The 27237-nt window shown below is 42.2% G+C and overlaps 8 protein-coding genes across 8 annotated transcripts; 7 read left to right on the top strand and 1 right to left on the bottom strand.

The window, feature by feature from the left end:
• Positions 1 to 696: 696 nt before the first annotated feature.
• On the top strand, positions 697 to 7205 carry EAE97_003035 (uncharacterized protein; the record flags this gene model as incomplete). Its single annotated transcript, XM_038873547.1, has 8 exons — positions 697 to 855; positions 1168 to 1214; positions 1266 to 1386; positions 1441 to 2709; positions 2916 to 4621; positions 4681 to 5046; positions 5218 to 5990; positions 6094 to 7205. The coding sequence occupies 8 exons, from the start codon at positions 697 to 699 to the stop codon at positions 7203 to 7205; spliced, it is 5553 nt and encodes a 1850-aa protein (XP_038735410.1).
• A 2068-nt stretch (positions 7206 to 9273) lies between these two features.
• EAE97_003034 (uncharacterized protein) lies at positions 9274 to 11135 on the top strand (the record flags this gene model as incomplete). Its single annotated transcript, XM_038873546.1, has 2 exons — positions 9274 to 10433; positions 10514 to 11135. 2 exons carry the CDS (start codon positions 9274 to 9276, stop codon positions 11133 to 11135), a joined length of 1782 nt encoding a protein of 593 aa, XP_038735409.1.
• A 3184-nt stretch (positions 11136 to 14319) lies between these two features.
• EAE97_003033 (uncharacterized protein) lies at positions 14320 to 15189 on the top strand (the record flags this gene model as incomplete). Its single annotated transcript, XM_038873545.1, has 2 exons — positions 14320 to 14362; positions 14405 to 15189. 2 exons carry the CDS (start codon positions 14320 to 14322, stop codon positions 15187 to 15189), a joined length of 828 nt encoding a protein of 275 aa, XP_038735408.1.
• A 186-nt stretch (positions 15190 to 15375) lies between these two features.
• Positions 15376 to 16868, top strand: EAE97_003032 (uncharacterized protein; the record flags this gene model as incomplete). Its single annotated transcript, XM_038873544.1, has 2 exons — positions 15376 to 16402; positions 16438 to 16868. The coding sequence occupies 2 exons, from the start codon at positions 15376 to 15378 to the stop codon at positions 16866 to 16868; spliced, it is 1458 nt and encodes a 485-aa protein (XP_038735407.1).
• A 522-nt stretch (positions 16869 to 17390) lies between these two features.
• EAE97_003031 (uncharacterized protein) lies at positions 17391 to 18404 on the top strand (the record flags this gene model as incomplete). Its single annotated transcript, XM_038873543.1, has 2 exons — positions 17391 to 17891; positions 17943 to 18404. The coding sequence occupies 2 exons, from the start codon at positions 17391 to 17393 to the stop codon at positions 18402 to 18404; spliced, it is 963 nt and encodes a 320-aa protein (XP_038735406.1).
• Positions 18405 to 19337: 933 nt separating this feature from the next.
• On the top strand, positions 19338 to 20486 carry EAE97_003030 (uncharacterized protein; the record flags this gene model as incomplete). The annotated part of the gene is made up of 5 exons (XM_038873542.1): positions 19338 to 19400; positions 19513 to 19716; positions 19809 to 19898; positions 19957 to 20140; positions 20194 to 20486. 5 exons carry the CDS (start codon positions 19338 to 19340, stop codon positions 20484 to 20486), a joined length of 834 nt encoding a protein of 277 aa, XP_038735405.1.
• A 48-nt stretch (positions 20487 to 20534) lies between these two features.
• EAE97_003029 (uncharacterized protein) lies at positions 20535 to 24014 on the bottom strand (the record flags this gene model as incomplete). Its single annotated transcript, XM_038873541.1, has 4 exons — positions 20535 to 20671; positions 20725 to 22052; positions 22141 to 23472; positions 23524 to 24014. The coding sequence occupies 4 exons, from the start codon at positions 24012 to 24014 to the stop codon at positions 20535 to 20537; spliced, it is 3288 nt and encodes a 1095-aa protein (XP_038735404.1).
• A 345-nt stretch (positions 24015 to 24359) lies between these two features.
• EAE97_003028 (uncharacterized protein) lies at positions 24360 to 26460 on the top strand (the record flags this gene model as incomplete). The annotated part of the gene is made up of 5 exons (XM_038873540.1): positions 24360 to 24369; positions 24419 to 24461; positions 24519 to 25956; positions 26006 to 26176; positions 26227 to 26460. The coding sequence occupies 5 exons, from the start codon at positions 24360 to 24362 to the stop codon at positions 26458 to 26460; spliced, it is 1896 nt and encodes a 631-aa protein (XP_038735403.1).
• Positions 26461 to 27237: the final 777 nt, after the last annotated feature.

The raw sequence follows: 27237 nt of genomic DNA, 5'->3' as shown, positions 1-27237 counted from the left end.
GCATTCAAGGAAAGATCAATTCAGCCTGTCTCTCATGAACATGTCACTCGAATATCAGATCCAAGCGTTACTCTCACATGAATCATAACAACATATACTAGAACCTTAATACCAGTCCTATAACCCAATGAAGTTTGCAGTGTGAATGAAATCAAGGAAACAATCTTGTCTTGAATGAGATGGGAAGTGGGACGGAAAATCGTCCAGATTCTGTTTCCTGGAGGTTATGTATCACGGAAAATGTAAAAAATGGCTCTTGAATTTACAATATGGCATATTTATTGAATTCGATTAGTTTCTTCACCCTTGGATATTGAAATAACTGTTTCTTAATTATTCAATCAACATGGAAATAGGAGTTGTAGTTTTTGGTTTGACTGAGGTGGTCAGTATAAATGCCTCGTATTTAAGACCAAAATGATGACACGTCACGTGATTATCTTCCACCGGCGTGTATCTTAAGGCAGATTTGACGCGCACAAGAAGGAAGCTGGAAGGCGCGGATGAATTCGTAACGCTTTCATTTTACTTCTTTCAAATAATACGAAATTCATTTTCTTGCTTTCTTTCTGCTTCACGATAATCATTCTATTAAAAAAAAGAAATCTACCTTCTTTCACGATTTCAAATTTCGTAGACCGAGAGAATACACATACAGAGGATTGGAACCTTACTTAACCTTGAGATTACATCAATATGGCGACAACTACCGAAGCTAGAGAACTGGAACTCGTTGGGAAAGTGGAAATGCGGATTGCGCTGGCGAAAGATGATAAACTTGAAGCTATATTGAAACCGTATTTGCCACCGTTGCTTCTTAAACTTGCGAGTGAACATCAGAGTGTTAGGAATAAGGTACGTGGTTTGTTTGAGGTTATTTTTATTGAATTTGGTTGCGGATTTGGGTCTGGAGGAGCAGAAAAGAGTGAGGAGGGGAGACTGTTGATATTGCTGTGGTTTTTGATTTCTTTGGGGGAAGTACGTGGTCGGGGAGAATGGTGGGGAGGGCGGGTGGAGGATAGAGGAAAGCTTCTCTCTAAATAGTCCTGTCACTCTTGATATTATATCTCCAAATATTGTTACCCCGCAGTAGTGGCTCCTGGGGGGCCGGAGGAGCGTCATATAATTTATTGCCAATGAAAATGCTTGCTAATTTAGTTGTCATAGGTCATTTCAACATGTCAACATATCAAAATTCGCCTTGCTGGTAACAAGTCAGGGATTCTTGCTCGATATTCTTGAAAATTTACTGATTAATTTTGCAGGGACATTGTATTACCCGTGGCAGCTCTTTTAAAGCAATATAAAGAGCATCCAGAATCATCAATGTTACGGCATTTTGATCTCATGTTCATTCAACAAAGTGTGGGCAAACTATCTTCCAAGGTAAGTGATGCTTTAAGAGACTTTGGCGGATCATTTGGTCTAATTTGTCTCCAGGACCAAATGGATTTAATTCCAACATTAATACATGGGTTGGCTCAAGATGCTGAGAAGCCAACTTGTGCTACTATATTTAATCTATTTCTTCGTCTCTTACCGCAACTCAAAGTACCTTCTCGTGGAAGTAAAGAAGATACAGAATTGAGGCACCAACTAGGTCTTGATGAACACCAAGAAGATTCAAAATTTATAGCATCGTGGTTTGGAAAGCTTGTACTGCTATCTATTGTACGAGCAGCGCCATCTGGAGTAACTTGCCCAGGACTTACCGTCAAAGAATACGAATTCTTAACACTCAACGGCAAACAAGAAGCATGGGATCCAACCTCAAGTGAAGGATTGAATCTCACCCAAACAAAAATCACAGTCCTCAATTTTCTTGCTTCTGGTGCTTTTACAGATGAGGAGAGATTCTTGCCTGCATTGTTCGCGTCTGCTGACACCAACTCTCGTATTTCGAGCATTGGTGACGACCTAGTAAAGCGTTCAAGTGTTTCATTGGAAGATGCTGAAATTGTACGCAATTTGCTAGGCATCTATTTTAGTCTCAAACCCGCGCTAAAGACGAGGGTGCTTGTACTCTTAACGAAGTCCGCAATTTCAACTACCTTTCCTACTGATATCGTCAAAATTGTGCAAGATGGAGTTCAACCTGATGATAACACAAATCTCCCTGCACCAGGCTTAGAAACTATTAAATTTCGAAATGCATTGTTCAATTACATGAATTGGGTATCTCGCATAGGATCCATTCACGATCTCAGTCAAGTTGCACCACAGCTTGTCGGATTCTTAAGGACTTATATTGAAGATCAAGGATGGCCAATACCTCATGAGAGATCTTCCGACGCAACTTCTTTACGAGCTTTAGCTTATGAAACTCTTGGCTCACTTGCGAAGACTACACCATCCATCGTTGTTGAAGAGGATCTTTCTTTAATTCGTTGGCTTTTTCGATCACTCACAGAAGAAGGCTCATCTGATGATATCTTTGTGAGCATAGAAGGAGCATTAGCGAGTTTATTGAGTGCGTTCAAAGCACCTTTATCTTCAAATCTTCGGGATAAACTCAGATTGTTACTCCTCAAATATATGACACTCAAGGAAGAGGGCGAAATCGTCAGAAGTGCTCGTTTTGCAACTGTTCGCTGGGCAAATCGATGCTTAGAGTATAGCGATATCGTAGCTCGTTGGATAGATATCCTTGCATTAAGTGCACGCACAGATGAGCGTAGTGATGTTATAGAAGAGGGAGCAAAAGGTCTGGTAAGTTTATCCATATTGACATTCCAATAGTCTGAATTGTAGCTTGATAAAGAGAACTTCTTAAATCTGTAAAACATTTCAATTAGGTCCAGATTATGGAGTCATTCTTGGGGCCTTCAAGCTTTCCTAAAATTACAAGTTTTCTTTGAGCTACAACCTAGGCTATCGGCAACTACTCGCTTGGAACTCAAACTGATTTTATCCAGGATCCATATTGGTATCGACTTCTTAATTCTACCAGTGCTTCTGTCGAATGCCCACTTCCTGAATGGAACGAGATGATTAAAGTCTTTTTCGGCACTCAAGCATTAGTCGAGAACTCCAATATTGCCAATGCCATGAAAACTGGTATGGAAGTCGACAGCGTGTCTGTATTTGGAAATTTCTCCGGTACAAGAATTAATGCTTTTCCAGCAGCTATAAACTATTGCAGGAGAATAATATTGTTACGTGCTCTGGAAAAGACTGAAACGCCCCTTGGAATCGACGCAGACTGGGAACGCCAACTAGATGTACTGTTTCGCTCTGACAAAATTTCAAGGAAAGCCATGAAAGACCATATCATGACTGTTGATCAGGACGCGTTATACACCTATCTTTCAGCTGCTTTTGAAGGTATGCTACGTAATGATGGAAATGGATTAGGAGAGTGTGGCAAATGTTTTGTAGAAATCGCTTCAATTGCGCCAAAGGATGTTATTGGTCGACTGGCGGAGAGATCTATTGAACTTCTTCCGTGTATTAGATCCAATAATGTTGCAACCAGATTCCTTGCAGCTCAAGCCATTGGTATCCTCGCATCTCATTCAGATAGGGATGAAGGTTCTCTCGAGAAACTAATCGAGATACTCATGACTGATGTACAACTCTGGTCAACGGCTGTGGGTGCTGATGCAAATAAAGTACACGGATCGATTCTTGCACTGGGCTATGTGTTAAGTAGATCATCCTATTACGGACGTAGTAGCTTTATTCAAGGAGAGATTGTAGGAGAAGTTCTCGCACAATTCTTGACCATAATCGAAGGTGTAAAAGACGTATCAACGAGAGAAGCTGTGCTGAACGCTGTTGGTCAGACAAGTGCATCGGGAGTTTTGACAACAGAAATTATAGAGAAATCGCCTCTCAAAATCGACGGTCTTGTTAAACTTCTACTTGCTGAGGCCAAGAAAGCAAATGAGAAGGCAATGTCAACCCTGGGTCGCCTTTCCATTATATTCGACGAGCCTGATACTTCCACAGGAGATAGTCCGCTCCATACTATCATCAAAGGTCTCTATGATTTGTATGAGTTGAAGCAACCTGAAATTCATTTCACTATTGGTGAAGCTCTCAGTTGCGTTGGTGCTTGTTGGGACTCGGAGGTCTTACAAATCAGTTTGGATGTTGATGCTGGATATACTGGACGTCCCAAACGATCGCATACTTTTGAGAAGATTCTTGAAAAGCTTTTACAAGACTGTAAAACCACGAAGCCATCACTCAAAAAGGCATCTGGTATCTGGCTTTTCTGTTTAATTCAATACAGTGGACATTTGGAGCAAATTCAAGCACGACTACGTGAGTGCCAAGCTGCATTCATGGGACTGCTTTCAGCACGTGAAGAAATCGTACAAGAAACTGCTTCTCGGGGCTTAAGTCTTGTTTATGAACAAGGTGATAAAGAACTCAGAGAAAGACTTGTCAAGGATCTTGTGGCAAGCTTTACTGGTACCAGCACTCAAATTAAGGTTCATGAAGAAACTGAATTGTTTGAGCCTGGTGCACTTCCTACCGGCGAGGGCAAATCCATCACATCATACAAGGATATTGTTAGTCTTGCCAATGAGGTTGGCGATCAAAGTCTTGTGTACAAATTTATGTCTCTTGCTACAAATGCGGCTACTTGGTCTACTAGAGCAGCATTTGGTCGGTAAGTAATTGATTCTTCCATGTTGAATTCTGACTCGTCCGCTAACATATGATTTATAGATTTGGTTTAAGTAACATTCTCTCCGAATCTGAGATTGATCCCAAGTTATACCCAAAATTGTACCGATATCGATTTGATCCAAATCCTAATGTACAGCGGTCCATGAATGATATTTGGAGTGCACTCGTCAAAGACTCAAATGCTACTGTTAATCAATATTTTGACGAGATCATTACAGATTTGTTGAAAAGTATTTTAGGAAAAGAATGGCGAACAAGAGAAGCAAGTTGTGCTGCCATTGCTGATTTAGTTCAAGGTAGAGATTTCGAAAAGTATGAAAAATATCTTCATGATATTTGGCATGTGGCTTTCAAAGTTCTGGATGATATTAAGGGATCCGTGAGAAAAGCAGCTTTGTCTCTTAGGTATGTGTTGTGTCCGTTTTTTATATTCTAGGATATCTGACAGTATTGGGATGTCTTGCCTTTATATATTCTACATCATCTCTCACAGCTCTAGCGTTGGAAGCGCTGCTCTGGATAATCGCTTCTCCGGAATTTTTCCTTGATATACATTCACTGACTTGCGAACTCTAGTATGGCTCTTACTGGTATACTTGTCCGACAAGTAGAGGCAGGTACATCTTCGAAGCATGCACAAGCAATGTTGAAAGATGTGTTGCCATTTTTACTTTCAGATCAAGGCCTCGAAAGTTCGGCCGAAGAAGTCCGAACATTCGCAACCATTACCGTACTCAAACTTATCAAGAGTGGTGGTAAAGCACTTTTGCCATTTGTACCCAATCTCGTTGAGCGACTTTTGGGTCTTTTGAGTACTATGGAAATGGAAGGTGTTGACTATCTATACCTACGTGCCGCTCATTACAATCTCACCGAAGAGAAAATTGATAGTGCCCGCACAAATGCTGTTACTCAATCTCCCCTCATGGAAGCTATCGAGCGTTGCCTTGATATCATCGACGAACCTACCATGAAAGAATTTATTCCTCACCTCGAAAATGTGATCAAGACCACTGTCGGTATGCCATCTAAGGTTGGTTGCGGTGGTGTTCTTGTCAGTCTCGCAACTCGTCATAGCGTCACCTTTCGCCCTCACGCCGACCACTTTCTTAAAATCATTGAGAAATCTGTCCTTGATCGCAATAATGCTGTCAGCGCGTCTTATGCTCGTGCAGCTGGCTATGTTTCTCGATTGGCCTCTGATAAAGCACTTCTTAGACTTCTCACTTATTCTCAAGACCTTTATTTCAGTGCCGAGGATGAAACTCGCCGCCAAGTATCGTCAGATTTGATTTATGCTATCTCCAAATTCGCCACAGATCATTTCAACTCTTTGGCTTCCGATTTCCGTAAGTTTTGACAATTCTTCTGATACCCGAATTCATCAAACATTTAGCTCAGGTCGAATGTGCAATCTAAACCCGAATTAAACGCTGACTCCAAATATTATAGTCCCTTTTGTCTTCTTTGCTAAGCATGATTTCGACGATGCGACTAAGAAGCAATTTGAGAAAACTTGGGATGAAAATGTAGGGGGAAGCAGAGCGGTCTTATTATATACAAGAGAAATCAACGAGTTAGTGCTCAAATATATTGACTCTCCCAAATGGACTATCAAACATACAGCCGCTCTAACTATAGCCGATGTTGTCAAATCCACAACCTCCACCACATCGCCGACGATTCCTGCCGAAACATCTGCTCTCATTTGGCCTGCTCTCGAAAAAGCTCTTGCACTCAAAACTTTTGCCGGAAAGGAAATTGTACTGGCTAGTTTTGTGAAATTCGCAAAGGCATCTACTGCATTCCTAGATGCCGAATCCAGTATCGCAGCTCAGACAAAGAAGATTGCAATCAGAGAAGCTAAACGTAATAATGACATCTATCGACCATTCGCTTTTGCAGAACTAGGCAAATATGCAGAAACAAGAACAGAGGTAGATATGTGGGATGAGATCTATAATATGATCACACCTATATTAGAAGATTTGAGTAGTGAAGATCACATGGATACAAGTACAACTACTTCGACTTCTGATTCTAGGAAGAAAGATGGAGTTAGCAAGGGAGGAGAGTCCACGGAATCGGAAACAATAACTGCGGGTATCGAAGCTTTGTTTCGAGGTATCAATATTAAACATCTCGATCCATCACCTCTTACTCATCTTCCAAAGCTCATCGAAACCCTTCCTCCCCTTCTCAAATCACCTCTCATGACAATAACTACGCGCGCAACACTTTACGAACGTATCAAAGTGTTGTTTGATGGATTGAGAAAGAGGACTCATGCACAAAAGGAAAATAACTATAAAATGTGTGCGCAATTTTTTGAAGTGTTGGAATTGGCTAGTGGAGCCGGAAGTGAAGGAATTAGAATTAAGAGGGGAGAAGCGGCGGAAATGATTGTAGAGGCGTGGAAGGCGGGAGTTTTTGGTATGTGGAGTGAGGGGAGAGAGGAGGTGAGGGGTGAGATGATAAAGGGAATGAGTGAGGCACTCGAGGGCGAAAGAAATGAGAGTGTTAAGGTTGTTTTTGGGAGGGTGAAGAAGTTGTTGGAGGAGTAGATTGGGAAAGTTCTTGTTGATGATAGGGGTAGGGGTATGGGTAGATAGGTAGTCAGGCAAATGCAAAGTGAGGTAAATACAGCTCGAGTCGATGTTCATTCCTAGCATGGTAGAAGGGATTTTGATTTTTTTGATTATTATAAACAATTGAACTTAGTTTTTTCTTAATGTGATTTGAGATTTTGAAATTGGTGAGTGGGTTAGTGGGTGGGTTGTGGGTTGTGGGTTGTGAGAGATTGGTTTGAATTATATGTGTATATATGTGTTGATTCAATTTGTTGCTTGGTTATATTGATTATATTGGTTAGTTTGGAATGTGGAATGTGGAAGGTCTTGATTTTTTCTGGGTATTGGGAATTATCAGTAGTAGGTTTGTTTGCTCTTGTGTTTTGATGTGTTGATATGTTGATATGGAGTGGAGCTTGGGATTTAGGGTTTGATGGATGGGATGGGACGAGATTTGTATTGGGTTGGGTTGGATTAGATTGGAGAAGGAGGCTATGATGGGGTGGACAGATAGGGGTAGTTTTAGGTATGCCCATGTGGCTTTTACGAGATAGCTTCGGGAATGTTTTATTATAGTATTTGAAAGTATAGGGATTGATTTGATCCATGATGTGTTACGGATGCTAGTGATTGAGTACGATTTATGCAATTACTAATAGAAGATGTGTGCGGATTTGACACGGGTATGTGACACTTTGAGAACACCCATAAAATTCGACTAGAATTTTTAGGTTTGAATCGAGAAAGAAGTTTTAAATCGGATATTTGTATTGTGTAAGTGTAGTGGCTATTTCATGGACGTTCGATTTCTTCTCTATAGATCTCGATAATTTAATTATCTGCTTGAAAGTTCTCTGGAGTAAGTATCATAATCAAGTGAGTTGTAGATAATTTCGCGTTTAGCTGTGGAGACCACCAGTGGGTGCATGGACTAACGGGACACTTCCCAATTTTCAATATTTTTCATAAATTCATTCTTCAATTGTTTGATATCAGAATTCGTATTTTGATTGTTTCATCTCTATTCAAGAATTATAACAATTCCTAAAATAAATGATTCAATAGATCAAAAGATATTCACAAGTTTATTTTTGTACTGTCCCGTGAGTCTGTTCACCCACTGGTGGACGGGAGTGTTCGCTTACGGCACGAGTAGCAATAAAACTCCGATTGAAAATTGTCAATTGAAGAAAGGGGGGGGTTCAGAGTATATTACAGCCCGGGATGTCTGCTCTATTTAATATCTCAAAACAATTGCTAATAAACTGTTGTGTTTCGCTGCGCTTAAAGTGGGCGGTCGTCGCGGCCATTACCCAACTCAACCCGTGGGATTTTCGCGCCATGGGCGCTCAAAAGGGGTCTAGCGACCCAGAGCCCCAAAATTCAAAATCTATGAATAGAATCATGAAATTCTAACCGATCAAAAAGCGGGTAATAGTAATCTCTAGCGTGGCCCTGAAGAGACACCAGAGGTCAACGCAATGGCCACCTCTTAAGGACACATGTTGATCGCTCAACCATATTTTAGTCCAGTAAATGGATCATCTCGATATAACTGGCTTGGCCGTACGTAAATTCATCAAAGATGAATTTTAGGCTAGGTCATAAGATGTTCTTTTACATGAGTGGTGTTTTTGAATGTGACCTAGTTGATAATCTCAATCCTGCTTCAACCACATGGTGAGTTGTCTCCGGTCTCCAAATTTCTGCTTTATGGCATGTTTGTAGTAATAGATTGCACTAGAGACCAGGTCATCACGAGTTATCTGAAATTAATATTGGTTTCAACAGAACACTTCAGTTGGAATTGATGATTGGGATGACCGGGTGTGTAACATGAGTCTGAGTATAAATATACCAGAGTATTCTGAATAGCAAATATTATTCCACATACAACACACTCAATAGAATCATCAGCACAATCATCACCTTGATAAACACATTTTAAACCATCCAAGCAAGTAGCAATACTATCGAGATCGTTCATTGAATTCATTTTATTCTACTACAAAAACATAACACCTTTGCCACAACCAATTTCCTTTTATAACAGCAAGCCATCATGTCAGGAACAGCCATAGGAGGACAAATCAAATTAGCTAAACAGGTTATCAAAACTGGAGGTGATCTAAAAAAGGTGCCCCATGAGGATCAGAAAGAGACACTGAAAAGGAAAGATACAGGAATACTAGAAATACAAGGAAGGACAAAAAAGGATGGGACAAAAACCAATGCTTTGGTCTACCATAAACCAAAAAAAGAACCAGAGGACAAGGGCAGTAAAAATGACAAACATCCTAAAGATCCCAGCAAGAAAGCTGGTGAAAGCAGCAGGCGCTCGAAGGATCAAGACGGTGCGGGTCGTAGTAGCAATGGTCATGTTCCTAAGAACGAAACATTACAATTAGGATACGCAGAAAAAAAGATGATGACAGAGCGAAATGATGATGAAAGCAAAGATAAAGAACGTCCGCCAACGCTTCGTCCCAAGATCTCAGTTGAGAGTTACCACACCCAGTCAGAAGCTCGCGAAGTTAGCGCATCAAAAGCAAGAAGTACACATCAGAAATCTGAGAGTGGTGCACCAAATTCAAAGCAGACGAGTGGAAAGGCGTCAATAGAGGAAGATAATAGAAGTCTAATCTCAGGAAGTACATCAAAAACAAAGCGATCAAGTCGAATGGAGCAAGATGATGAAAGTGTAATTTCAGGAAGTACATCAAAAACAGAGCGATCAAGTCGAAAGCCGAAGCCAGAGCAAGATGATGAAAGCGTAATCTCAGGAAGTACATCAAAAACAAAGCGATCAAGTCGAACGGAGCAAGATAATGAAAGTGTAATTTCAGGAAGTACATCAAAAACAGAGCGATCAAGTCGAAAGCCGAAGCCAGAGCAAGATGATGAAAGCGTAATCTCAGGAAGTTCATCAAGAACAAGAAAATTAGAACAATCGAACACAAATGCACCAATAGAGCAAGATGCCAGAAGCAAAATTTCAGGAAGTAGATCAGGAGCGCGAACTCACAGTAGTCGTACCCCAACTGAATATTCAGAAGGCAAACCACCAAAACCAGATAGATCAATAGAAAATAATAGTAGAGGATCTAAGAGAGGTGACTCACCATCAGGGCAAACAGAGCGGTCAGAGCAGTCAGATCAAACATTACGGCAATCTGATGCAGGTAGAAAAAGCAAATCACACAGAACATCAAATACTCAGGGGTAAGTTATAGCCCCCCGTGCCATTTGTCAATCTATGTTGGTTGCGTTGAACTTCGCGAAGACTAATTCTTATGTGATAGATCCCAAAAGGATGACGATAGAAGAAGGGAAGAATTTGCTCGGGGTTTAAGGCTCATGGAACCTGATCCCGAATATGTAGATTATGCGGAATCTGTACAGCGGGCGCCACCAAGTGTTGCACCCAGCAGGTTATTGAATCCCACAACACATGGTAGAAATGTTGATATTGTCAGGGATAGACATGAGCCTCATCGAAGAAGCCACGACCCAAACGAAGTCCAGTATGATAAACCACGTGAGGAGACTGAAAGACACAGGAAAGATAGTGGTAGTACTAGAATGGCTGAGCCTTCCTCGACAAGCAGGGGATCTGGTGCTTCCAAGAGAAGTAGCAACCCCAGGGCCCCTGCATCTGCAGCAAGTTCTTCGACAGGAACTTCAAGGTCGAGTGCTACACATGAGAGTTCACAGCATGACGAGGAATCTGATTCCGGAAACGAAACTGAGGTCCCAAGGGCACCTAAATCTAGTCGCAGAAGTTCACATAGAAGTTCTCGCGATCCCGAAAAGCGCAGTTCCAGACGCGAGTCTCTCGATAGAGCGAGTCAAATAAGCAGAAAAACAGATACTAGAATGATAGAAGAAGCGCCAAAGGATGATGGTTGGAATTTTCGAAACTGATTGATCCGTATTGCAGTGCAGAAGAAGAGATCAGAAAAAAAAAAGATAAATTTGGCGTTTAATGATTCGTTATGGAGTTATGGAGTTTGGTGTTTTGCTTGGAAAATTAAAAAAATAGATGGTTACTTGAGCTCAATATTGAAAATCTTTGAATGTGAAATGCTCTGCTTGACAATAATCAGATATGATGACTTCAGATCCGGACACGATCTCGCTCTCTGAACTACAGAACCGAGGAGCATCTTGCTTTTGGTTCATCTTATTGTCTGGTTGAATCTAAGACTTTGGGGTTCAACATTCAGAACAAAAAGCGTCCTACTTCTGAGATTATTAATAGCCTGTCCTCAATCTGATACTTCATATCTCTATTGTCACTTCCCCCATTACAAAGTATGGATGGATTTAGACTATGATCAGATTTCAAACTATGAGTTGATTTCAGCGATTGATCTGTCACTTCATGGGAATAATACAATAGATAAGGATATAGTCCACTCATTTCCCATCCACAAATCGTTGCAAGTCCTCGAATTATCACGAATACAGAAGAACCTATTGTATGGATCATGTTGAACATTGAAGAGGCTACGAGGACTATTCAGTCGTTACAGGCCGTAATTGAGGTATAATATACAACATCTATAGAGATCAGTGCCTTCACCTGTCACAATTTCATGAGAAAGACGAACAAGAGTTGAGGATACTTGGCACAAAAGCACTTTCTTCGATGCTGCTATCGAATGTGCAGTCCAAACCGAACGCGATTATTTATAGGCTGAGCAAAAGAGATATATCACCATGTCAGTTGACATCGCTACGGAAGCTCATTGTACAGCTGCTAGTGATGGTGCCATTCCTGATGTTACTGCTCCTTCTACTGCCACTCTTGGACAAGAAAAGCAATACGCTATGCCCGCGTAACGAACAAACTATGTTCGCTCCGGGAGCTCACGAGATAGAGCTTGAGATTCGCCTCGAATCCGAATACATTCTGTCAGTGACGGACAAATTTCTGCATGGGCGATACAAAGTCCCGATCCAAACATGCGATCAGCACCGTTGATGATTGAGCAAGGAGGAATTTTTGGTAATGCGCCGAGAAGCTTCGATCAACTCAATCGAACTCGACAGGAGCTCCCAGATTCTGTGGGCAGGGCTCGCATGAGGGGTTTAGCTAAAGCTTACTGCTCGAATCGTGTAACTACTATTACAAGAGATGATCACTATCACCGCCAAATAAGGTTTTCCAATTTGCCTATGGCCCATCAAAACTTTTACAATTGCGCAGAGTCATGGATATACACTTCGTGGCTGATGTCACATGTAATGGTACGACTTTTTTAAAGATTTGCTTTGCTTGTAGGTCAATATATATATACGGCGAATTATTGCGTTCTCTTCCCAAGTTGCAAACTATTCAGTTGCTAACAACGCTACTGGCGAAGTCTCTCTAGCATCAATAGATGTCTTACATAGGAACATATTCCGGTTATTGGGAGAGGCTTCAAAAGTTTCTAGTTATGCCTTGTTATTAAGGAAGATATAGACTTACTTCATGGAATTCTACATGAAGATGACGAGTGAGGACTGCCTCACTATCACCTCATAAAAGCATTGTGAGTTACAGAAGTACCATTACAATTATGAGAGAGAAGTGAGAAAACTGGCAACTATCCAGGTAACCAAATTTTGGAAGAGATTTGGTGGGTAAGAAAAATGGTAAACGAAAGTGAAGTGATTGATTGTTGCTGTCGCTCTGCTTCGCTCTTCGTTTCTTCTCCCATCAACCACAACACCAACCGTCAAAATATTCAAATTGACAACCAACAATCATCCAAACTTCTTCCGCGAATCATAAAGATATCATCAAATAATTTCCTTCAATTGTACTCATTTAATTCTTCCCATCTGTTTATTTGAGAAGACAATCAACGATGCCTATCCATCGTAGCGACAGCCAATGGCTTTGGGCAATCAAAAATCGTGTCAAACGTACATGGAGAGGTGCTTCGCCTATAGATCTACTTGATACCGACATTCATCATCAGCGTCCAGCGACTAATCGAGATCGATTCGTACATTCTCCTCCTGGCTCAATGGTTCCAATCAATAGTCAAAATCATCCACTCAACAACGTTACGGAGGGATAACGATCCAAATCTGCGAATCCGAATTGCTTTGCAAGCGGGCCACCCTGTGCACCAGACATTATGCCCAATGGGAAACCGACTGAACTTTGTATCAACCATAACAGCATATGGATGACGGGTGGCATTGCCATTGTGTTTCCCAAAAGCTCTCGGTATAATTATGGGATGAAGAATCATAGAAAGAAGGATTGCACGATAGGATGTTGGAAATGGAGCAGCCGCGGCCATAAACTCCAAGATTGCCCATAAAACCTCTGATCTCGACAAGCTGTTGCTGTCGACCTATATGCTCGGTCCGCATTAGGAGTAAAATATTGTTGGACGAAAGGGTGTGGGTAACGACAGGGAGTTGAGGGCGAAGATCAGAGGAGAGAGGTATGGATTGAAGCCTTCTCAGCGGTTTTCTTGGCGTTTCTACTATAAACTCGGTTCTGGGGAATACATATGTTTCCTCACTAATAGCACGAGGGCTAGGCCCCCGTGTGAGGATTTATTTGTTTCTTTGCGGTAGATCATGGGTTTAGAGTCCGTGCAATGTATTTGTTTGTTTCCTTCTTGATAACATAGGACTTGATTCCTATGCAATATACTTAGTTTCCCACAAATAGTGTATTTATTGCATAAGGATAGCTGTTGTAGATCTTATAACTTCAAATATCGTGAAGACTTTGGATGGTAATACCTGTAAACTTGGCTTCAAATAGATATATGTATTAGGGATTGTGCAATTTTACCGATAATCCAGAGACATGCGAAGAGACTGAATACCGCCTAGAAAGGCATAGATAGTTCCTATCATTCGACACGTGAATAAAAAAGGCTCACCTTTCGCTTGCCACTAGGTATTTTTGGAAGTTCTCGCACCTTTCCTCCACAACAACGCAAGATCGATCCAAGCAATCCAAAAATCAATCACAAACCACAAACCACGAACCATAAGTCACAAATCACGAGTCACAATTCACGAACCACATTCAACAAATTCTCAATGAAAAGAACGTTATCAAATAAGTCTTCGGTGACACGGATTCAAGATGGATTCCGAATCATACAATTCACAGTCAAACTCAAAGCGAGGTACGCCTCTAACTCTTGAGAGAAATTGCAAAAATGCTTGAGGATCAACCGGAGCCCGAACCCCTATCAGTAAATGGTTCGAAGATTCGCATCAAGGTGATATTATTTATGAAAATAACCACAGAGGTCCGACAGCTCATTTGACACATCGAACACCTCTATATAGAGGTGGAAACTTAGACCGTGGCCGTAGTAGTAATCGCAGTAGTGGTTCTGGGCTTCTAGAGAGTTTCAGATCGAAGGGGAGCCAGTCCGCCCCTCGTGGTGGACAACAAACTGCGCCACACAACCCGCCGCAAGTAAATCGAGATCCCTGGCAACAAGCCCATATGGAGGCACGAATCAGATTTGGTCCGATTGAACAGCAATATAGCCCGAGTAATGTGCTACCACCACCATCTGGATTTCCACAAGCTCATCGGCGTCAAAACGCACCTTCTCGCCAATTGAACTCAACCAAACGTGGAAATGAGTCTCAGGACCCTTTTTCAATTCGAAAAAAGCTTAATCGATCGGGCTCACCAAATAGGCCACGCGAGAAATTGGTTTGCGCAGCTTGCGGGGGACTCGGGCACGAATTAAAGAAATGCGCGGAATCGATTGACTATCATGCTTTTTTGTTGGGATGTCCTCGATGTCAGACTGTTGATCATCCACATGAGCTCTGTACAAATTCGAAGAAGAGAGCTGGCGGAGATTTGCTTTATCGCTTAAAGATGCGCAACAACAAGCCTCCCTTGGCACATTCGCAAGATATTCGCGAAATGCCCGAATTTTGGCAGAAGGACTATAGACCATGGACACCCGATGCTCCGCTTTATGCTTAAAAAAGATTCAATGAAGGACTAGGAGGACTTGATTGGCGTAAGGAAGAGGACAGAGATCCAACGTGGGACACTCCAGGAATTATTCCAGACGGTGCTTTATCGCATCCAGATGTTGGAGAGGCTGTCAAGAATCATCCTGCGCACACTGGAAATGGTACTATTGATGGCAAGTTACCACCCAATTTAATGGTCACTTTTCAAGATAGAATCGCGACTTTAGATAATCAGGTCAGAGAGAAGGAAGAAACATTGCACCTCTACCAGGAACGATTTGGTATTCTCAAGAGAGATGATTGGGGTCCAGACGAAGATCTAAATGCTGGAGATTCAGTTTCCGAATTTGAATGGAAGGCAGAACAAAAGGATATCCGCGATGGTCAAATGAACACTTCCAATTACCAGCAGATGGGTGGCGCCAATGGCGATCGTCCTTTCTATGTATTCGTAGAACACAATAGGCCTGCCGACATCAAGGAGGAGCAAAGCTTCTATGGTCCGCAAATGGATAGCGCCAATAACGAACATCCTCCACCACGTGGTAATCAACATGAGACTTCTGGTTGCGGCGATCGTGGAGGTGGAGTCACTGGTAGTGGAAAGACAATAAGCACGAGACGTAATCACCTCGGTGCCAATGTTTATGCACCACATGCCCAGCAATCGCAGCCAAGTACGTCTACATTCGACAACTTTAAGCCTAGCAATCCCAATCCTGGATCACACAAAAATCCTCGAATAAAACAAGAATCTATATTTGGTGGCTTTAATCGCCTTGCGAAAAGTGCTCACTTGAGTTCAACACATAATCAATCGCAGCCCGAACTTCTATTGAAGCAGGAATCTATATTTGGTAGCCCTAGTCGCTCTATCACACAACGGCCAAATGCAACTCTACATAGCAATACTTCTACATTCTATAACTTCAATCCCGCTGTCTCTAAACAGCCGCCCAAGGTATTGCCTAAAGAGGAATCGATATTCGGTGGTTATGATCGTTTTGCAGGTAATGCTTACTCGGGTTCACAACAACCTCATCAATCACAACCCAGATCACCAATAAAAGAGGAATCCATGTTTGATGGAGTCAATGGCTGCATTCTACAGCAGCCAAGTGTACTTCTGAACGCAGTAACTACTACATTTGGTGATTTCCAACATCATCTTCCGCTAAATACATTGACTCAACCTTTACAAGAAGAGTCTATGCTCAGTGGTCTGTCCAGAGCCACAAAAAATGGGATATCTCAGACAGATTCACGGGCGTAGTAAATGAGTTGCCAGACACTTATCGCCAATCACGTATGAGCAATTCTGGAGCACCACGCCAGCCTGAACGAGCACTTGATAACATGATCAAAACCGAGGAGGAAGAAGAGCCTTCTCAACCTTCTACCTCAATCCCGAGGCCACCTAAGCCTATCGTCAGCGTCGCCGAAAACCTTCTTGGTGATCCAAGTTCGCCAAAGGTTCTGAAAGATCGTGCTAAAACAGAAGCAATTTGTGAGAAAGCTAAGGGTCCCTTACCCCCAACCATTCAGCCGAAGACAATGCCTAATGGTAGAAAAGCTGGTGTTTTATCGATAAAGAAGAGAAATTCCGGACCACTGGAGTGCTTCAGTACTTTGATCAGGGTTGCTTTAACTGTGGCGGTAGCGATCATGAGGGCTCGGTGTGTATGAAGGGCTGTTATCGATGTGGGAAGGACCGCCCGCTTCCACAGTGTCCATACAATATGTGAGCTAGAGAAGCGTCGATTGGCCACCCGTGTGTCTAAGGGAAATGTGGGTGGAAAGGACTGTGTATTGCTTGGTTATTGGTAGCGTCTTGGGTTTAATATATACCACTCTTGGAGTGGCGGTCGGGGTTGAATAAAAACATATACCACTCTCGGAGCGAATGTCTCGTTCGATGTTTTAGTTTGAACCATACATCGGTTGTGGAGGAAAATAATATCTAAAAAATTCAGAAAAGCGAATAACAAAATAACCAAACTTTGTAACTCGATCCAGTGATATATGACTGCAAAGCTCTATTGTTGTAGATCTTGTAACCTCAAAGTTTAAGGTCGTTCCTAACGTGCCATCGCTAGGTTCTGGGCTAGTTTTCCCCATCCACCCTGATGACTAAGCACCCCATTGAACAAGCTCTCCAGCTCTGGAAATTTTGGTCCCCCGCGTTTCTCAAAGATTCACAGATTCAAAATGGGTTGGTTTTGGGGTGATTCAAATGATGGCGACAAGGATAAATCCCAAGATCCTCTAAAGAATCTCGATCCTAGTTTACGAGAATTTCTTAAAAAAGAATCACCAGTCAAGTACGACTCTACAAAATCTGCGGATACAACAGTCTCGTCGCAAACAAAAACGCCGGAGCCCACATCGACAAGTACGATTGAGGATCCTACAAAACCCAGTGTGCCTTCGCAGAGTTTATACCAAGATGGACGCTACGCACACTTATGGAAAACGTACCAACCACAAGCAGAGGTCGAGCAAGCAGCTAAATCGGATGCCGAAAAGATTCAAGATGTTATCGACGGATACAAATATAGAAAGGCAGAGATTGGAAGGGCAGCTTTGGAGAATTGCGCTTTGGAACAATGGGATGTGAATGAGTGTTTTCGTTCAGGAGGATGGCAAGCTCGATTAACTATGTGCAGAGAGGAGAATAGGAAGCTTGAAAGATGTTATACTATGCAAGGTGTAAGTTTTGCACGCACCAAGAATGAGAAGTTCGAAATCTAATTGGTATAGAAATTCTTGAAAGCTTTAGGCTACTTATCGACATACGATCGTCCACCCGCAGTCGATGAACAGATTCAAATGCATGCCGATACATTATACCATCGAATGATTGACCAAGAGAAACAGATTGAAGAAGCAAAGGCAGAAGGAAGACCTGTGCCTATATTTCCTCCACTCATATCAAAATCAAGACCTGGTCAATCGGATGCTGCACAAGAAAATACTAAGCTCAAGGCATCTGATCTTTCGCCAAAGGTACAAGCTTCGTTTAAGAAGCGACTTGAGGGACTGAACGATGATGAAAGACTAGTCGAGGAGCGAGCAATCCAAGCCGAAATCGAAGCTGGTGAACAAGTTGCAGGTCAGCTAGGAAAGATCTACGAGAAACAGGATGAAGAAAGAAGGCAAAGAAAAGAGCAGGGCAGGGAAACTATTAGTGATAAATTTTTCTCGATCTTCCGTGGACGATGATGAGAGTCATGGCATGGCTGCTCAAGACCCGCATATGCCTTTCTCTCACCACCTTCACGCGCCAGGTGCTTGGCCTCAAAAATACGAGTATCATACAGGAAGGCTATAGCAAGGCATCGCACCTTCCAGGTGCTCACCTCTCACCCAAAAGCACCCAGCTTCGTTATCTCAAGAGCTGCCCATTTTTAGAGCTTCTAATCTTCGAACTCGCTACTGGCCAAGTATGTTTGATAGTGTAGATAGAAGAACCTGCGGCAATGTTTTTATTCATCGGGAAATTACGAAATCTCCACTTTGCTGGTTTACAAGTAATAGCTACTTGATTTGTATAGTATTTATCATTAGTTCGGATCTCCCAGGGAATATGATAATGGCAATGCCCTTGCAAGTAAAGGATGGAATAAAAATAGGAAGAATAACCCTTTTGAAATGATCTGCTTGAATGATTCATGACAATCTGCATTTACTTCGGCTCAAGATATCATTCACCATAAATCCGGCTATAAATTCCCTAGGTACTAAGTAGTCAATAATATCGAGCAATTGTCGTTAATCCTCGCCAAAGACTGAATCTTCGTGATACCCCCTACCACTAGCCGACGGATAATGCTCTCCTAGATAAGACTATCCGAATTGGGAGTGCCCGCTTGTTCTAGCAGCCGGCTCCGGTAAATCCTCAGACCACAGGTCTATCTTTTGATGCTAAATGCTCATTCAGTGAGGGTTCTAAGCTCTTCGGGCACCTTTTCCAGGATCACAAACTCTTGACGGGTGACATTGATGATACATTGAGTCGTCCAAGATTTTAGCTGTGGCGTTGTCCGATATCGCTATCATAAAGTTTAGTCTCGAACAAAACAAATCGATTTCTCTTTGAAATTTCTCATTTCTCAATCTCAATACAATCTGTCAAATCTATTAATTCTATTCTCAATGGATATTCCTATCGCTGCTAATGTTCTCGGAACATTAGGTGCAATATGTTGGTCCGTCCAAGTACGTCCCTCCCCGCGTTTTACCCCCTCCTTGCCCCATCACTTCCTCTCTCTTTCCACCTCCATATTCTCCGCTGTAACTCCCCTCAATTCTCAAGCTAACAGCCCCTTAGCTCATACCCCAAATCATAATAAATTATAATCGGCACCACACAATCGGGCTCCAACGCTCTATGATGCTACTCTGGGCTTGTGCTGGCGTGCCTTTAGGGGCATTTAATATCGCATCCGGATTCAATGTTGCGCTGTTAGTGCAGCCGCAGATACTAACTGTTTTGAGTTTGATCACTTGGGGACAGTGCTTGTATTATAGTGAAGTATGTTTTTTATCTTCTGATTAGGATGGAGGAACGGAGGGGAGGGGTTGTGTGTGAGGAATGCATTATGGAGTGCTAATCTTGAGATTTAGGGTTGGAGTTTGAAGAAATGTGTTTTGGCTACGGGAGGTCTTGGGATGGTCTTTGAAGGAATTGAAGTAGCATTTGTGGCGGGGTTGAAGGTATGCTAAATATCATGCACGGCAATAAGTTGGTTGCAGTCACTAAAGATCACATCAGGCCGGTCAACGTCGAGATCTCGAATGGCCCGTCATATTGATGGGTGTATCATCAGCTGTTCTATTGTCTGCTGGAGTATTGACACACTACTATGATATCTATGTTCATCGTACTGTCCGTGGTATATCATTCATCTTTGTAGGTATTGATGCTGCTGGAGATGTATTTTCTCTAGTTTCTGTTTGTAAGTCTAATGTTTCTTCATGGTCCATCTTTAAATGAAAACTAATGTCTTAGTCTTTCAACCACACCTTGATATACTTGGGATAGTGATTTACGCCTCGGAGTTTATTCTTTGGTGTGGAATATTTGCTTGTGGTGGATACTTCAACCTTCTACCTCGGATCAAAAGAAGGATTCAAAAGAGACGCGAGAATGAAGGGGGAAATGGAAATGGAACTGAAAATGTGGTAGCTGTTGAAGAAGGGATTTCACATGACATTAAATTGGAAAGGATGAATTCAGCAGGTTCAAGGACAGTTTTCAGAACTCCTGGGTCGATAAACAGTGGAGATAGAGTAGACCTGTAAAGTTAAAGAAATTATTGCTACGTAGAAAATTGTTTCGCGAGACAGGGCTCATTCAATCACTTCCCATCCTTCCTCGTCGTTCTCGTCGGCCGCATAAATAAGCTTCATGTCCGACTTCAAACTCGGACATTCCAATATACCAACAGGTTTTACATTGTAAGTATCTGTCCACCAATCTCCACCAGCTAATTTAATTAGTAGATGATCATGAGGGCAAGAGGCAAATAGGACAACCTACTTCTCCAGGTATCCGGGGAACAACCGTTCGTAAGTCCATCAGGCAAATGAACATGCCCAAAAGAATTATACCTATTCCCAAAAGCTGTTATTGCAATCTTATGTTTTCCTGGTCCAAGAGTTGTGATATCTAGTGTTCGAGGTTGAAAAGCTACTCGCCCAAGCTTTTGTTTTGTGTCAGCTAAAGCCACGACGAGTACTGGTGAAGAATATTCAGGTATTGAAAGATGAATAGTTTTGTTAGGGCTTGTTGGTGGTATTGATATATCGCAGATGTAGGTTAAGTTTCCGGCATAGAATGGGAGACCTTGCTTTGTGATATCTCCCCAAGATACAGTTCTCGGTTGTTGGAGATAATATGAATCGGTACCAAGAGAGCTATTATGCCTGTTACCAACAGAAAAGTCGCCCAACAAATAAAGACGTTCAATATTTGTCAGAATGCCAAAGGGAAAAGAAAGTGTAAGAGTATTCATTCCAGGTCTGATTGTGTAGGCTGGTATTTCCAAAGTTCGGATGTCTTCATCAACCCACCAACCATCAAATTTTGGGGAATCCAGCTCGGTCCTATTTAACTTTATTTTCATTCCTTGAACATATTCCAATGCAAGTTTGGTTGGCACGTTGATCATAAATGCTGAAATTATCAGAAAACGCATGGTAACGTGCGTCTTAGGTGCTCTTTCCGAAGCCGGTATTGACCAAGGTTGTCTAAATGCAGCGCCTTTGTGAGGTAATTTCAGTAGATCCCGAATAGCATTATCAATCCTGAGAACTTCGGTGGAATCTGACCAATGTTCATCAGAATCTAGTTTGTAGGATGCATAGTCAAGTATGAGGACATTTGGCTCAGAAAGTTCTACTTCTGCGAGAGTAATATCTTCTTCAAGGATAGGGATTTTCTCAGAAATCTTATTCAATGGTAAGAGCTCTGTGATAGATTGCCCTGTTCTTGGTCTCAATCGCATGAGAAGACTTGCGCATCCTTCAAACTTATAATGCAATTGTGTCCAGTCCTTTGAAAGCTGACTGCCCACCAGAGTCTCTTCTCTATTGAAAGTGTCCATTTCGGAAACATCCCAATGGCCTCTCAGCTCAATCTTCGTCATGGTTGGAGAATTACGATCTGTATTACAGATGAAGATATATCTTTCAGCTCCGTCTTCCCTCATCTGATACAACAAATGTTCAGTAGATGAGCCATTCTCATCCGTTACTCGAAGATCACGATATTCATTTAGTGCACACAAAATATTCTGCTGGCTCCAGAATACGTTAATGCTATGCTTGATTGTAGGCTTCTCTGATGGGGCTGCGGCATTGATTAATCTAGAGAATTTAATTAGTACTCTTCAACCACAAAAATCATAAGCCAGGAATAAGCAGAGCCAATAATTGTAAAGCAGTTATCACTTACTCGGGTGAACTACCAGCAATGATCACATGCCCGCCAGCCTTTGAGAATGCTTGTAAGATGTTAAGAGTTGATGATCTGATGGTACGTAGATTTGGCACAATAATCACTTCGTATTCACAAAATCCTATTGTCAGCTTTTTGCCTTTCTGGGTTTTACTCACTTGAGTTGGCAATAAGCTCTCAGATATGAAATCAAAGTCAATTAAACCATGAAGTAACCAGTTTGTGAGGTCGGAGAATGCACGATCACGAGACCCTGCCTCATCACCACTTTGATCAGGACCAAAACATAACCAATAGCTCTCAATCGGATGAATGACACCAACTCGAGTAACAGCTTTTCCTCGGGTCATTGCAACACCAACTCTTGCAAAATGATCTTCGACATAACCATACTCTTTGTACCAGGGACTTTGATAATTGATGGACGCCGGATAGTCTCTTTTCCCTTCTCCAGCCATGCTTAGCCAAGCAAGATGATGAACACGAAAAGTAATACCAAGAGCTGCTTGCCAATCACCACAACCTTTGTGGCCCTCAAATGTAAAATACCAATGAGTAACACCGTATATTTCACACATTGTACCTCGACGACCCATTTGTCTAGAAACACTGGAAGCTTGTTTCGCTGTATTGTATTCGACACCATCAACAAGTAAGTCTATGCCCGGCATATCCATGTTTCGATAACATCGCATAGCTTCGCCAAGAGCAGTAGTTTGAGAATAAAGCGTTGGCTCTTCCATCATGTGTCCATCCAGGTACAAGTTGTTTTTCCGACACCAGCCACTAATTTGATCAATAAAAGCAGAGACAAATCTTTCACAAACATGATCATGATATCGATACCTTGATAAACTTGGGTTGTTATTTGGAAGATTCCATATAACTTGTGGCAAGGATTCGACAATGTCAGCATGGTACTCTTTCTCGAAACTTTCCGGTAAATCAGTGGTCCATGGAAGAAATATATCATCGTTAGCTCGGGGATGAGGGAGACGTATTTTGGTAGCGAATTGAGGCTCGTCGGTGAATATGCAGGGTATAACAGTTCCAAATTTGTCGCCGCACTTCTTCTTGTAAACTTCATGCGTCATCTCAATAAATCGAGCCATTGCATCTTCGCTAAGAGTATCGATATATGTTTGATCATTGAACCAAGATGAATTGGGATTCGTCTCAACATAGGCGTACCACACATTCTCCCCATGCTCGTCATTTTTCAGGATGCGGCTTGATTTGAGTGCACCATTGTTATCCAATTCAATATCAAACCTTGCTATGAGGTGTCCATTCTCACTCCTACTAGCTCTGGCAGACGCGGGAGCACCTCTGATGAATTGAATCAGAACATGGGGGGGATTTGATTGGTTCATAACTTACCCGCCAAGTGGTATCGTTCCGTAAGCATGAGGTGTAAAAAGGAGATGTTTTCCTTTATGCTCAGGATATTTCTCAATAACCTTCCCACCAGCAGCTCCAGAAGGCCATCTATCATCATCGTATAAACATGCCAACATGTTTTTAGTTTCGGCATAATCGACACAAGCACGTATCAAGTCCATGAATTCTGTTCCTATGTATTCCGTATCAAGACCAGTGCGAACATGGATATGAAATCCCCCCAGCCCCATTTCTGCGAAATAATCAATTTGACGGAGAAGTTGTCCCTTGTCGAGCTTTGTATTCCATGCCCAGAAGGGACAACCTCGATATTCCGATGATGGGTTCTTGAATAATTGAGAATCATAAGGCAAAGAGCTTTTAGGATAACTCAAGGGATTGGGAGTTTTTGATGATACATCTTGATTCCTGGGTTGACTTCTTCCTTGAAGAGCCTTGCTGATGAAGGAGGGAATTGGTATATAATCCATTATGGCACCATACGTTGAATAGCAAAATGGAAAGACCTTTGAAGATTGTGAAAGGGAACCGACCTGGCAACACTGAAGCAAACATTTCAATAGCAATACAACGCGTTTCACAACGCCACCTCAAAGGATTGTATGAGCATTTGAATGATTGGATTCAACTAGTCGTGTGTATAGTAATATATTGGGTGATGCTAATCCATCACTGGGGCAACCAAGCGTGATAGGGTGTGGGTAAGCAGGCTGTAGTGCGCATTTATAATATTACAATCTCAATCTATTGAAACATAAGACAAACGCGACTTCAATGACGAGAGAGAGATATCATCCTCTCCCAATCAAGTAGAAATGGAGTCCAGTAAGCCGATACTTGTTGTTGGAATAAGTTAATGCTAATTGATTCATAGCTAGAGAGGAGCGCATGCAACAACGGTTACGAGGAGGTGCCCAGTAAGTTCTAAGAATTAACCCCTCTCCGTTATGCGGAATTGACCATCGATTGTGTAGACGTCAAGTCAAAGATGTCGACTTCGGTTTTATGTTACCAGCTTTTGCTGCACCGCCACCAGCAGCAGAACCATCTCCAGTCCCAACTCCAGCTCCAACAATTGCACATTCACTTCCAGAAGCTCCAGCAAATCCAGAAACTCCTCAACCCGAGTTACCTTCACAGCCCATAAGTCAAACGCCTGCTACTGCGACCAGAAGTCGTGAAAGATCCTCGAATATACTGGGCTTACAATCGAATAATGTTATAAGATCTAATACTGGGAACGATGCAAATACTTCCGCAAAGAGAAGGAAGTTGGAGACTGATGAACCACCATCTTCCTCTACCAGGAGCATGCGGTCTTCTCGGAGTTCTGCTAGGAAAGATGTATATGATTTACCAGAAGATGAAGAGCTAGAGCAACCTGTGACGGACCATTCAAACTTGTCAATATTAGAAACGTCGAAGGATAATGTTTTAGAATCAGGAATGGCAGAGACCGTCCTATCACCTACCCATCTCCCTTCCGAACCAATTGAGTCCATCGAAAGGGATCCTTCAAATGAAATTGGATTGGAAGAAGTCGAGGTCGAGATCGAGGTCGAGGAAGACTCGTTGGTGGGCGCAAACACTTCGTTGGAAGAAGAAGCCGCACTCGCTGCAGTGAAAGCAACGAAATCTCATAGAAAGCCACCACGCCCATCACGGAACAAAAGAAAGAGAGACGAGCCATCTTTTGAACCTTTAGCCGTAGATGAATCAATTCTTACTGCAGCTAACACACTGGATACTACTAACGATGACATTGAGGAAGTTCTACCTCAAAAACCGAGACGATCTCGTAGAAAATCGGCTTTGCAGGAAGATGCAGGAGCCAAACAGGAAGAAATGATTGAAAATAATACCGAGCAAGCGGAGGCAATAGACGATTATGAAGCCGCAGTAACGTTGAAGAAAAGTCGAGGACGGAGAATATCTAGAAGTATTGTTGCTTCCGATGAATCTATTCCAGAAGATGCTGCACCTCCAAGATCTCCCATCGCAAAGAAAAAGCGAGGTAGGGTTCGGCAAGTTACTAGCCCAGTACAGCAACGCCAACCAGCACCTCCGAAATCCAAACCTCAAAGAGCAGAGAAAAAGAACAAGAAACAGAAGGTTCGCGAAGGAAGCCCGATACCTGTTATTGTACATCGTTTGACGAAAGGTCCTGTGTATGATGAGGACGATTCGGATGCTGAGATCCTGAATTCCGAAATACCATGTGCGACAAGAGCAGGTGTCAATGCGGTGGATGTTCTTGGTCAAATTTGCCAAGAGTTAGTTACTGCTGGCTTAGAAACTCTTGGGGATAATGCTGTTAAAACTCAGGACGCTGCTCAAAGACTTGAATACAAAACCAAAATGCGAGCTGTAGATAGTTTTGGTAAGGAATTGCGAGTCCGCCTTCTGGAACATGTAAGTACTCAACTACTAATAGTTGCCTTCTCCGCTAATGTCTTCCAAGACAATCAACCTCGACAATTCGTACTCTCTTGAGAAACGTCTGCGTGAAGGCCAGAAAAAGAAGCTCTCTTTGCGGGAGGAAATCCTTCGTGTGAGAGCAGAACGAGAGAAAGTCGCTTTACGCATGGATGGAATCCGAATTGCTCACGAGAAAAATTCTCATGATGCTCAGGTAATGCTCCCGTCTTGTCAAAATTGCCTGTCACTAATCTTACATCACAGCAACGGGAAGTTCTCAACACAACAGTTCATGATATCGAACTTGCAGTTGAGCGAGGAAAATCCTCTTCCGATAATACGGATGACGGGAAAACAAATATAGAGCTCATGTTGAAGCGGATTGCTTCTGAGGCAAGCAGTGCAAGTGATGATGGAGGCGTCCTCAAACAGATCAAGGCATTCAATGCATTTATGGAACGGGCTGCATTGGCGTTTGAGGGAAAGAAGGCTGTTTGAATAATTTTGATACCCCCTGGAAATGAATTTTATACTTTGCTTCTTGCTTACGAACTCTGATTTGCTGTAGAGTAATATCCACAATACATGAAGTTGATATATGAATATATCTTCTAGCATCGTATACCACAGTTCGTTTGCATCTCTGTCCATGTTCATATCGTTCTTAAAGTCCATATATTTCCACATGTCGACTCGCTGGCGACGGGGACAAGCTATTAGCTCATGAAGTCCAGAATGAATATGCATCTTAATCCCATCTCATCCCATCCCTTCTCTTCTCTTCTGACCGAGTCAACACCAACTCACCAACCTATCTTTTTCCATTTCCTCACATTCCCTTCCATACTCCCTCCCACCTATCTTTCCCATCCTTCAAGTTGCTGGATAGTCCAATATCCCATCGCAAATTTCCTAGTGAGCAAGCTCATCTTACATATTTATATCAACGAAGTTGAATTTCCCCACGCATACACACCAATCACCTTGTCTTTTACCACGTGGATCATTGGGGGAAGGCAGACTCAAAGATTTACAAAAAGAATCACCTCAAATGATTGGCAAGAGTATTTATTCATTTTAATGTTCATTGTTATTCCTATACTAACAATGCTAACTGTGATCCGTTTGTCCCGTTTTTAACCCAAGTCCCTCATGATGTGGTATCGATACTGAATTTTCCTGAAATAACTCCTTCGAAAACAAAAAATCTCAACACACCACTCCATTATCCTATCCCTTGAAAACTCCTGTCCAAAAATAACAAGCACAAGAAAA

Source organism: Botrytis byssoidea (assembly GCF_014898295.1).
Source record: "Botrytis byssoidea strain MUCL 94 chromosome Unknown BBYS_005, whole genome shotgun sequence".
Classification (NCBI taxonomy): domain Eukaryota; kingdom Fungi; phylum Ascomycota; class Leotiomycetes; order Helotiales; family Sclerotiniaceae; genus Botrytis; species Botrytis byssoidea.
The sequence above is the reverse complement of the archived record's forward strand: the minus strand, read 5'-3'. Positions and strand labels throughout refer to the sequence as shown.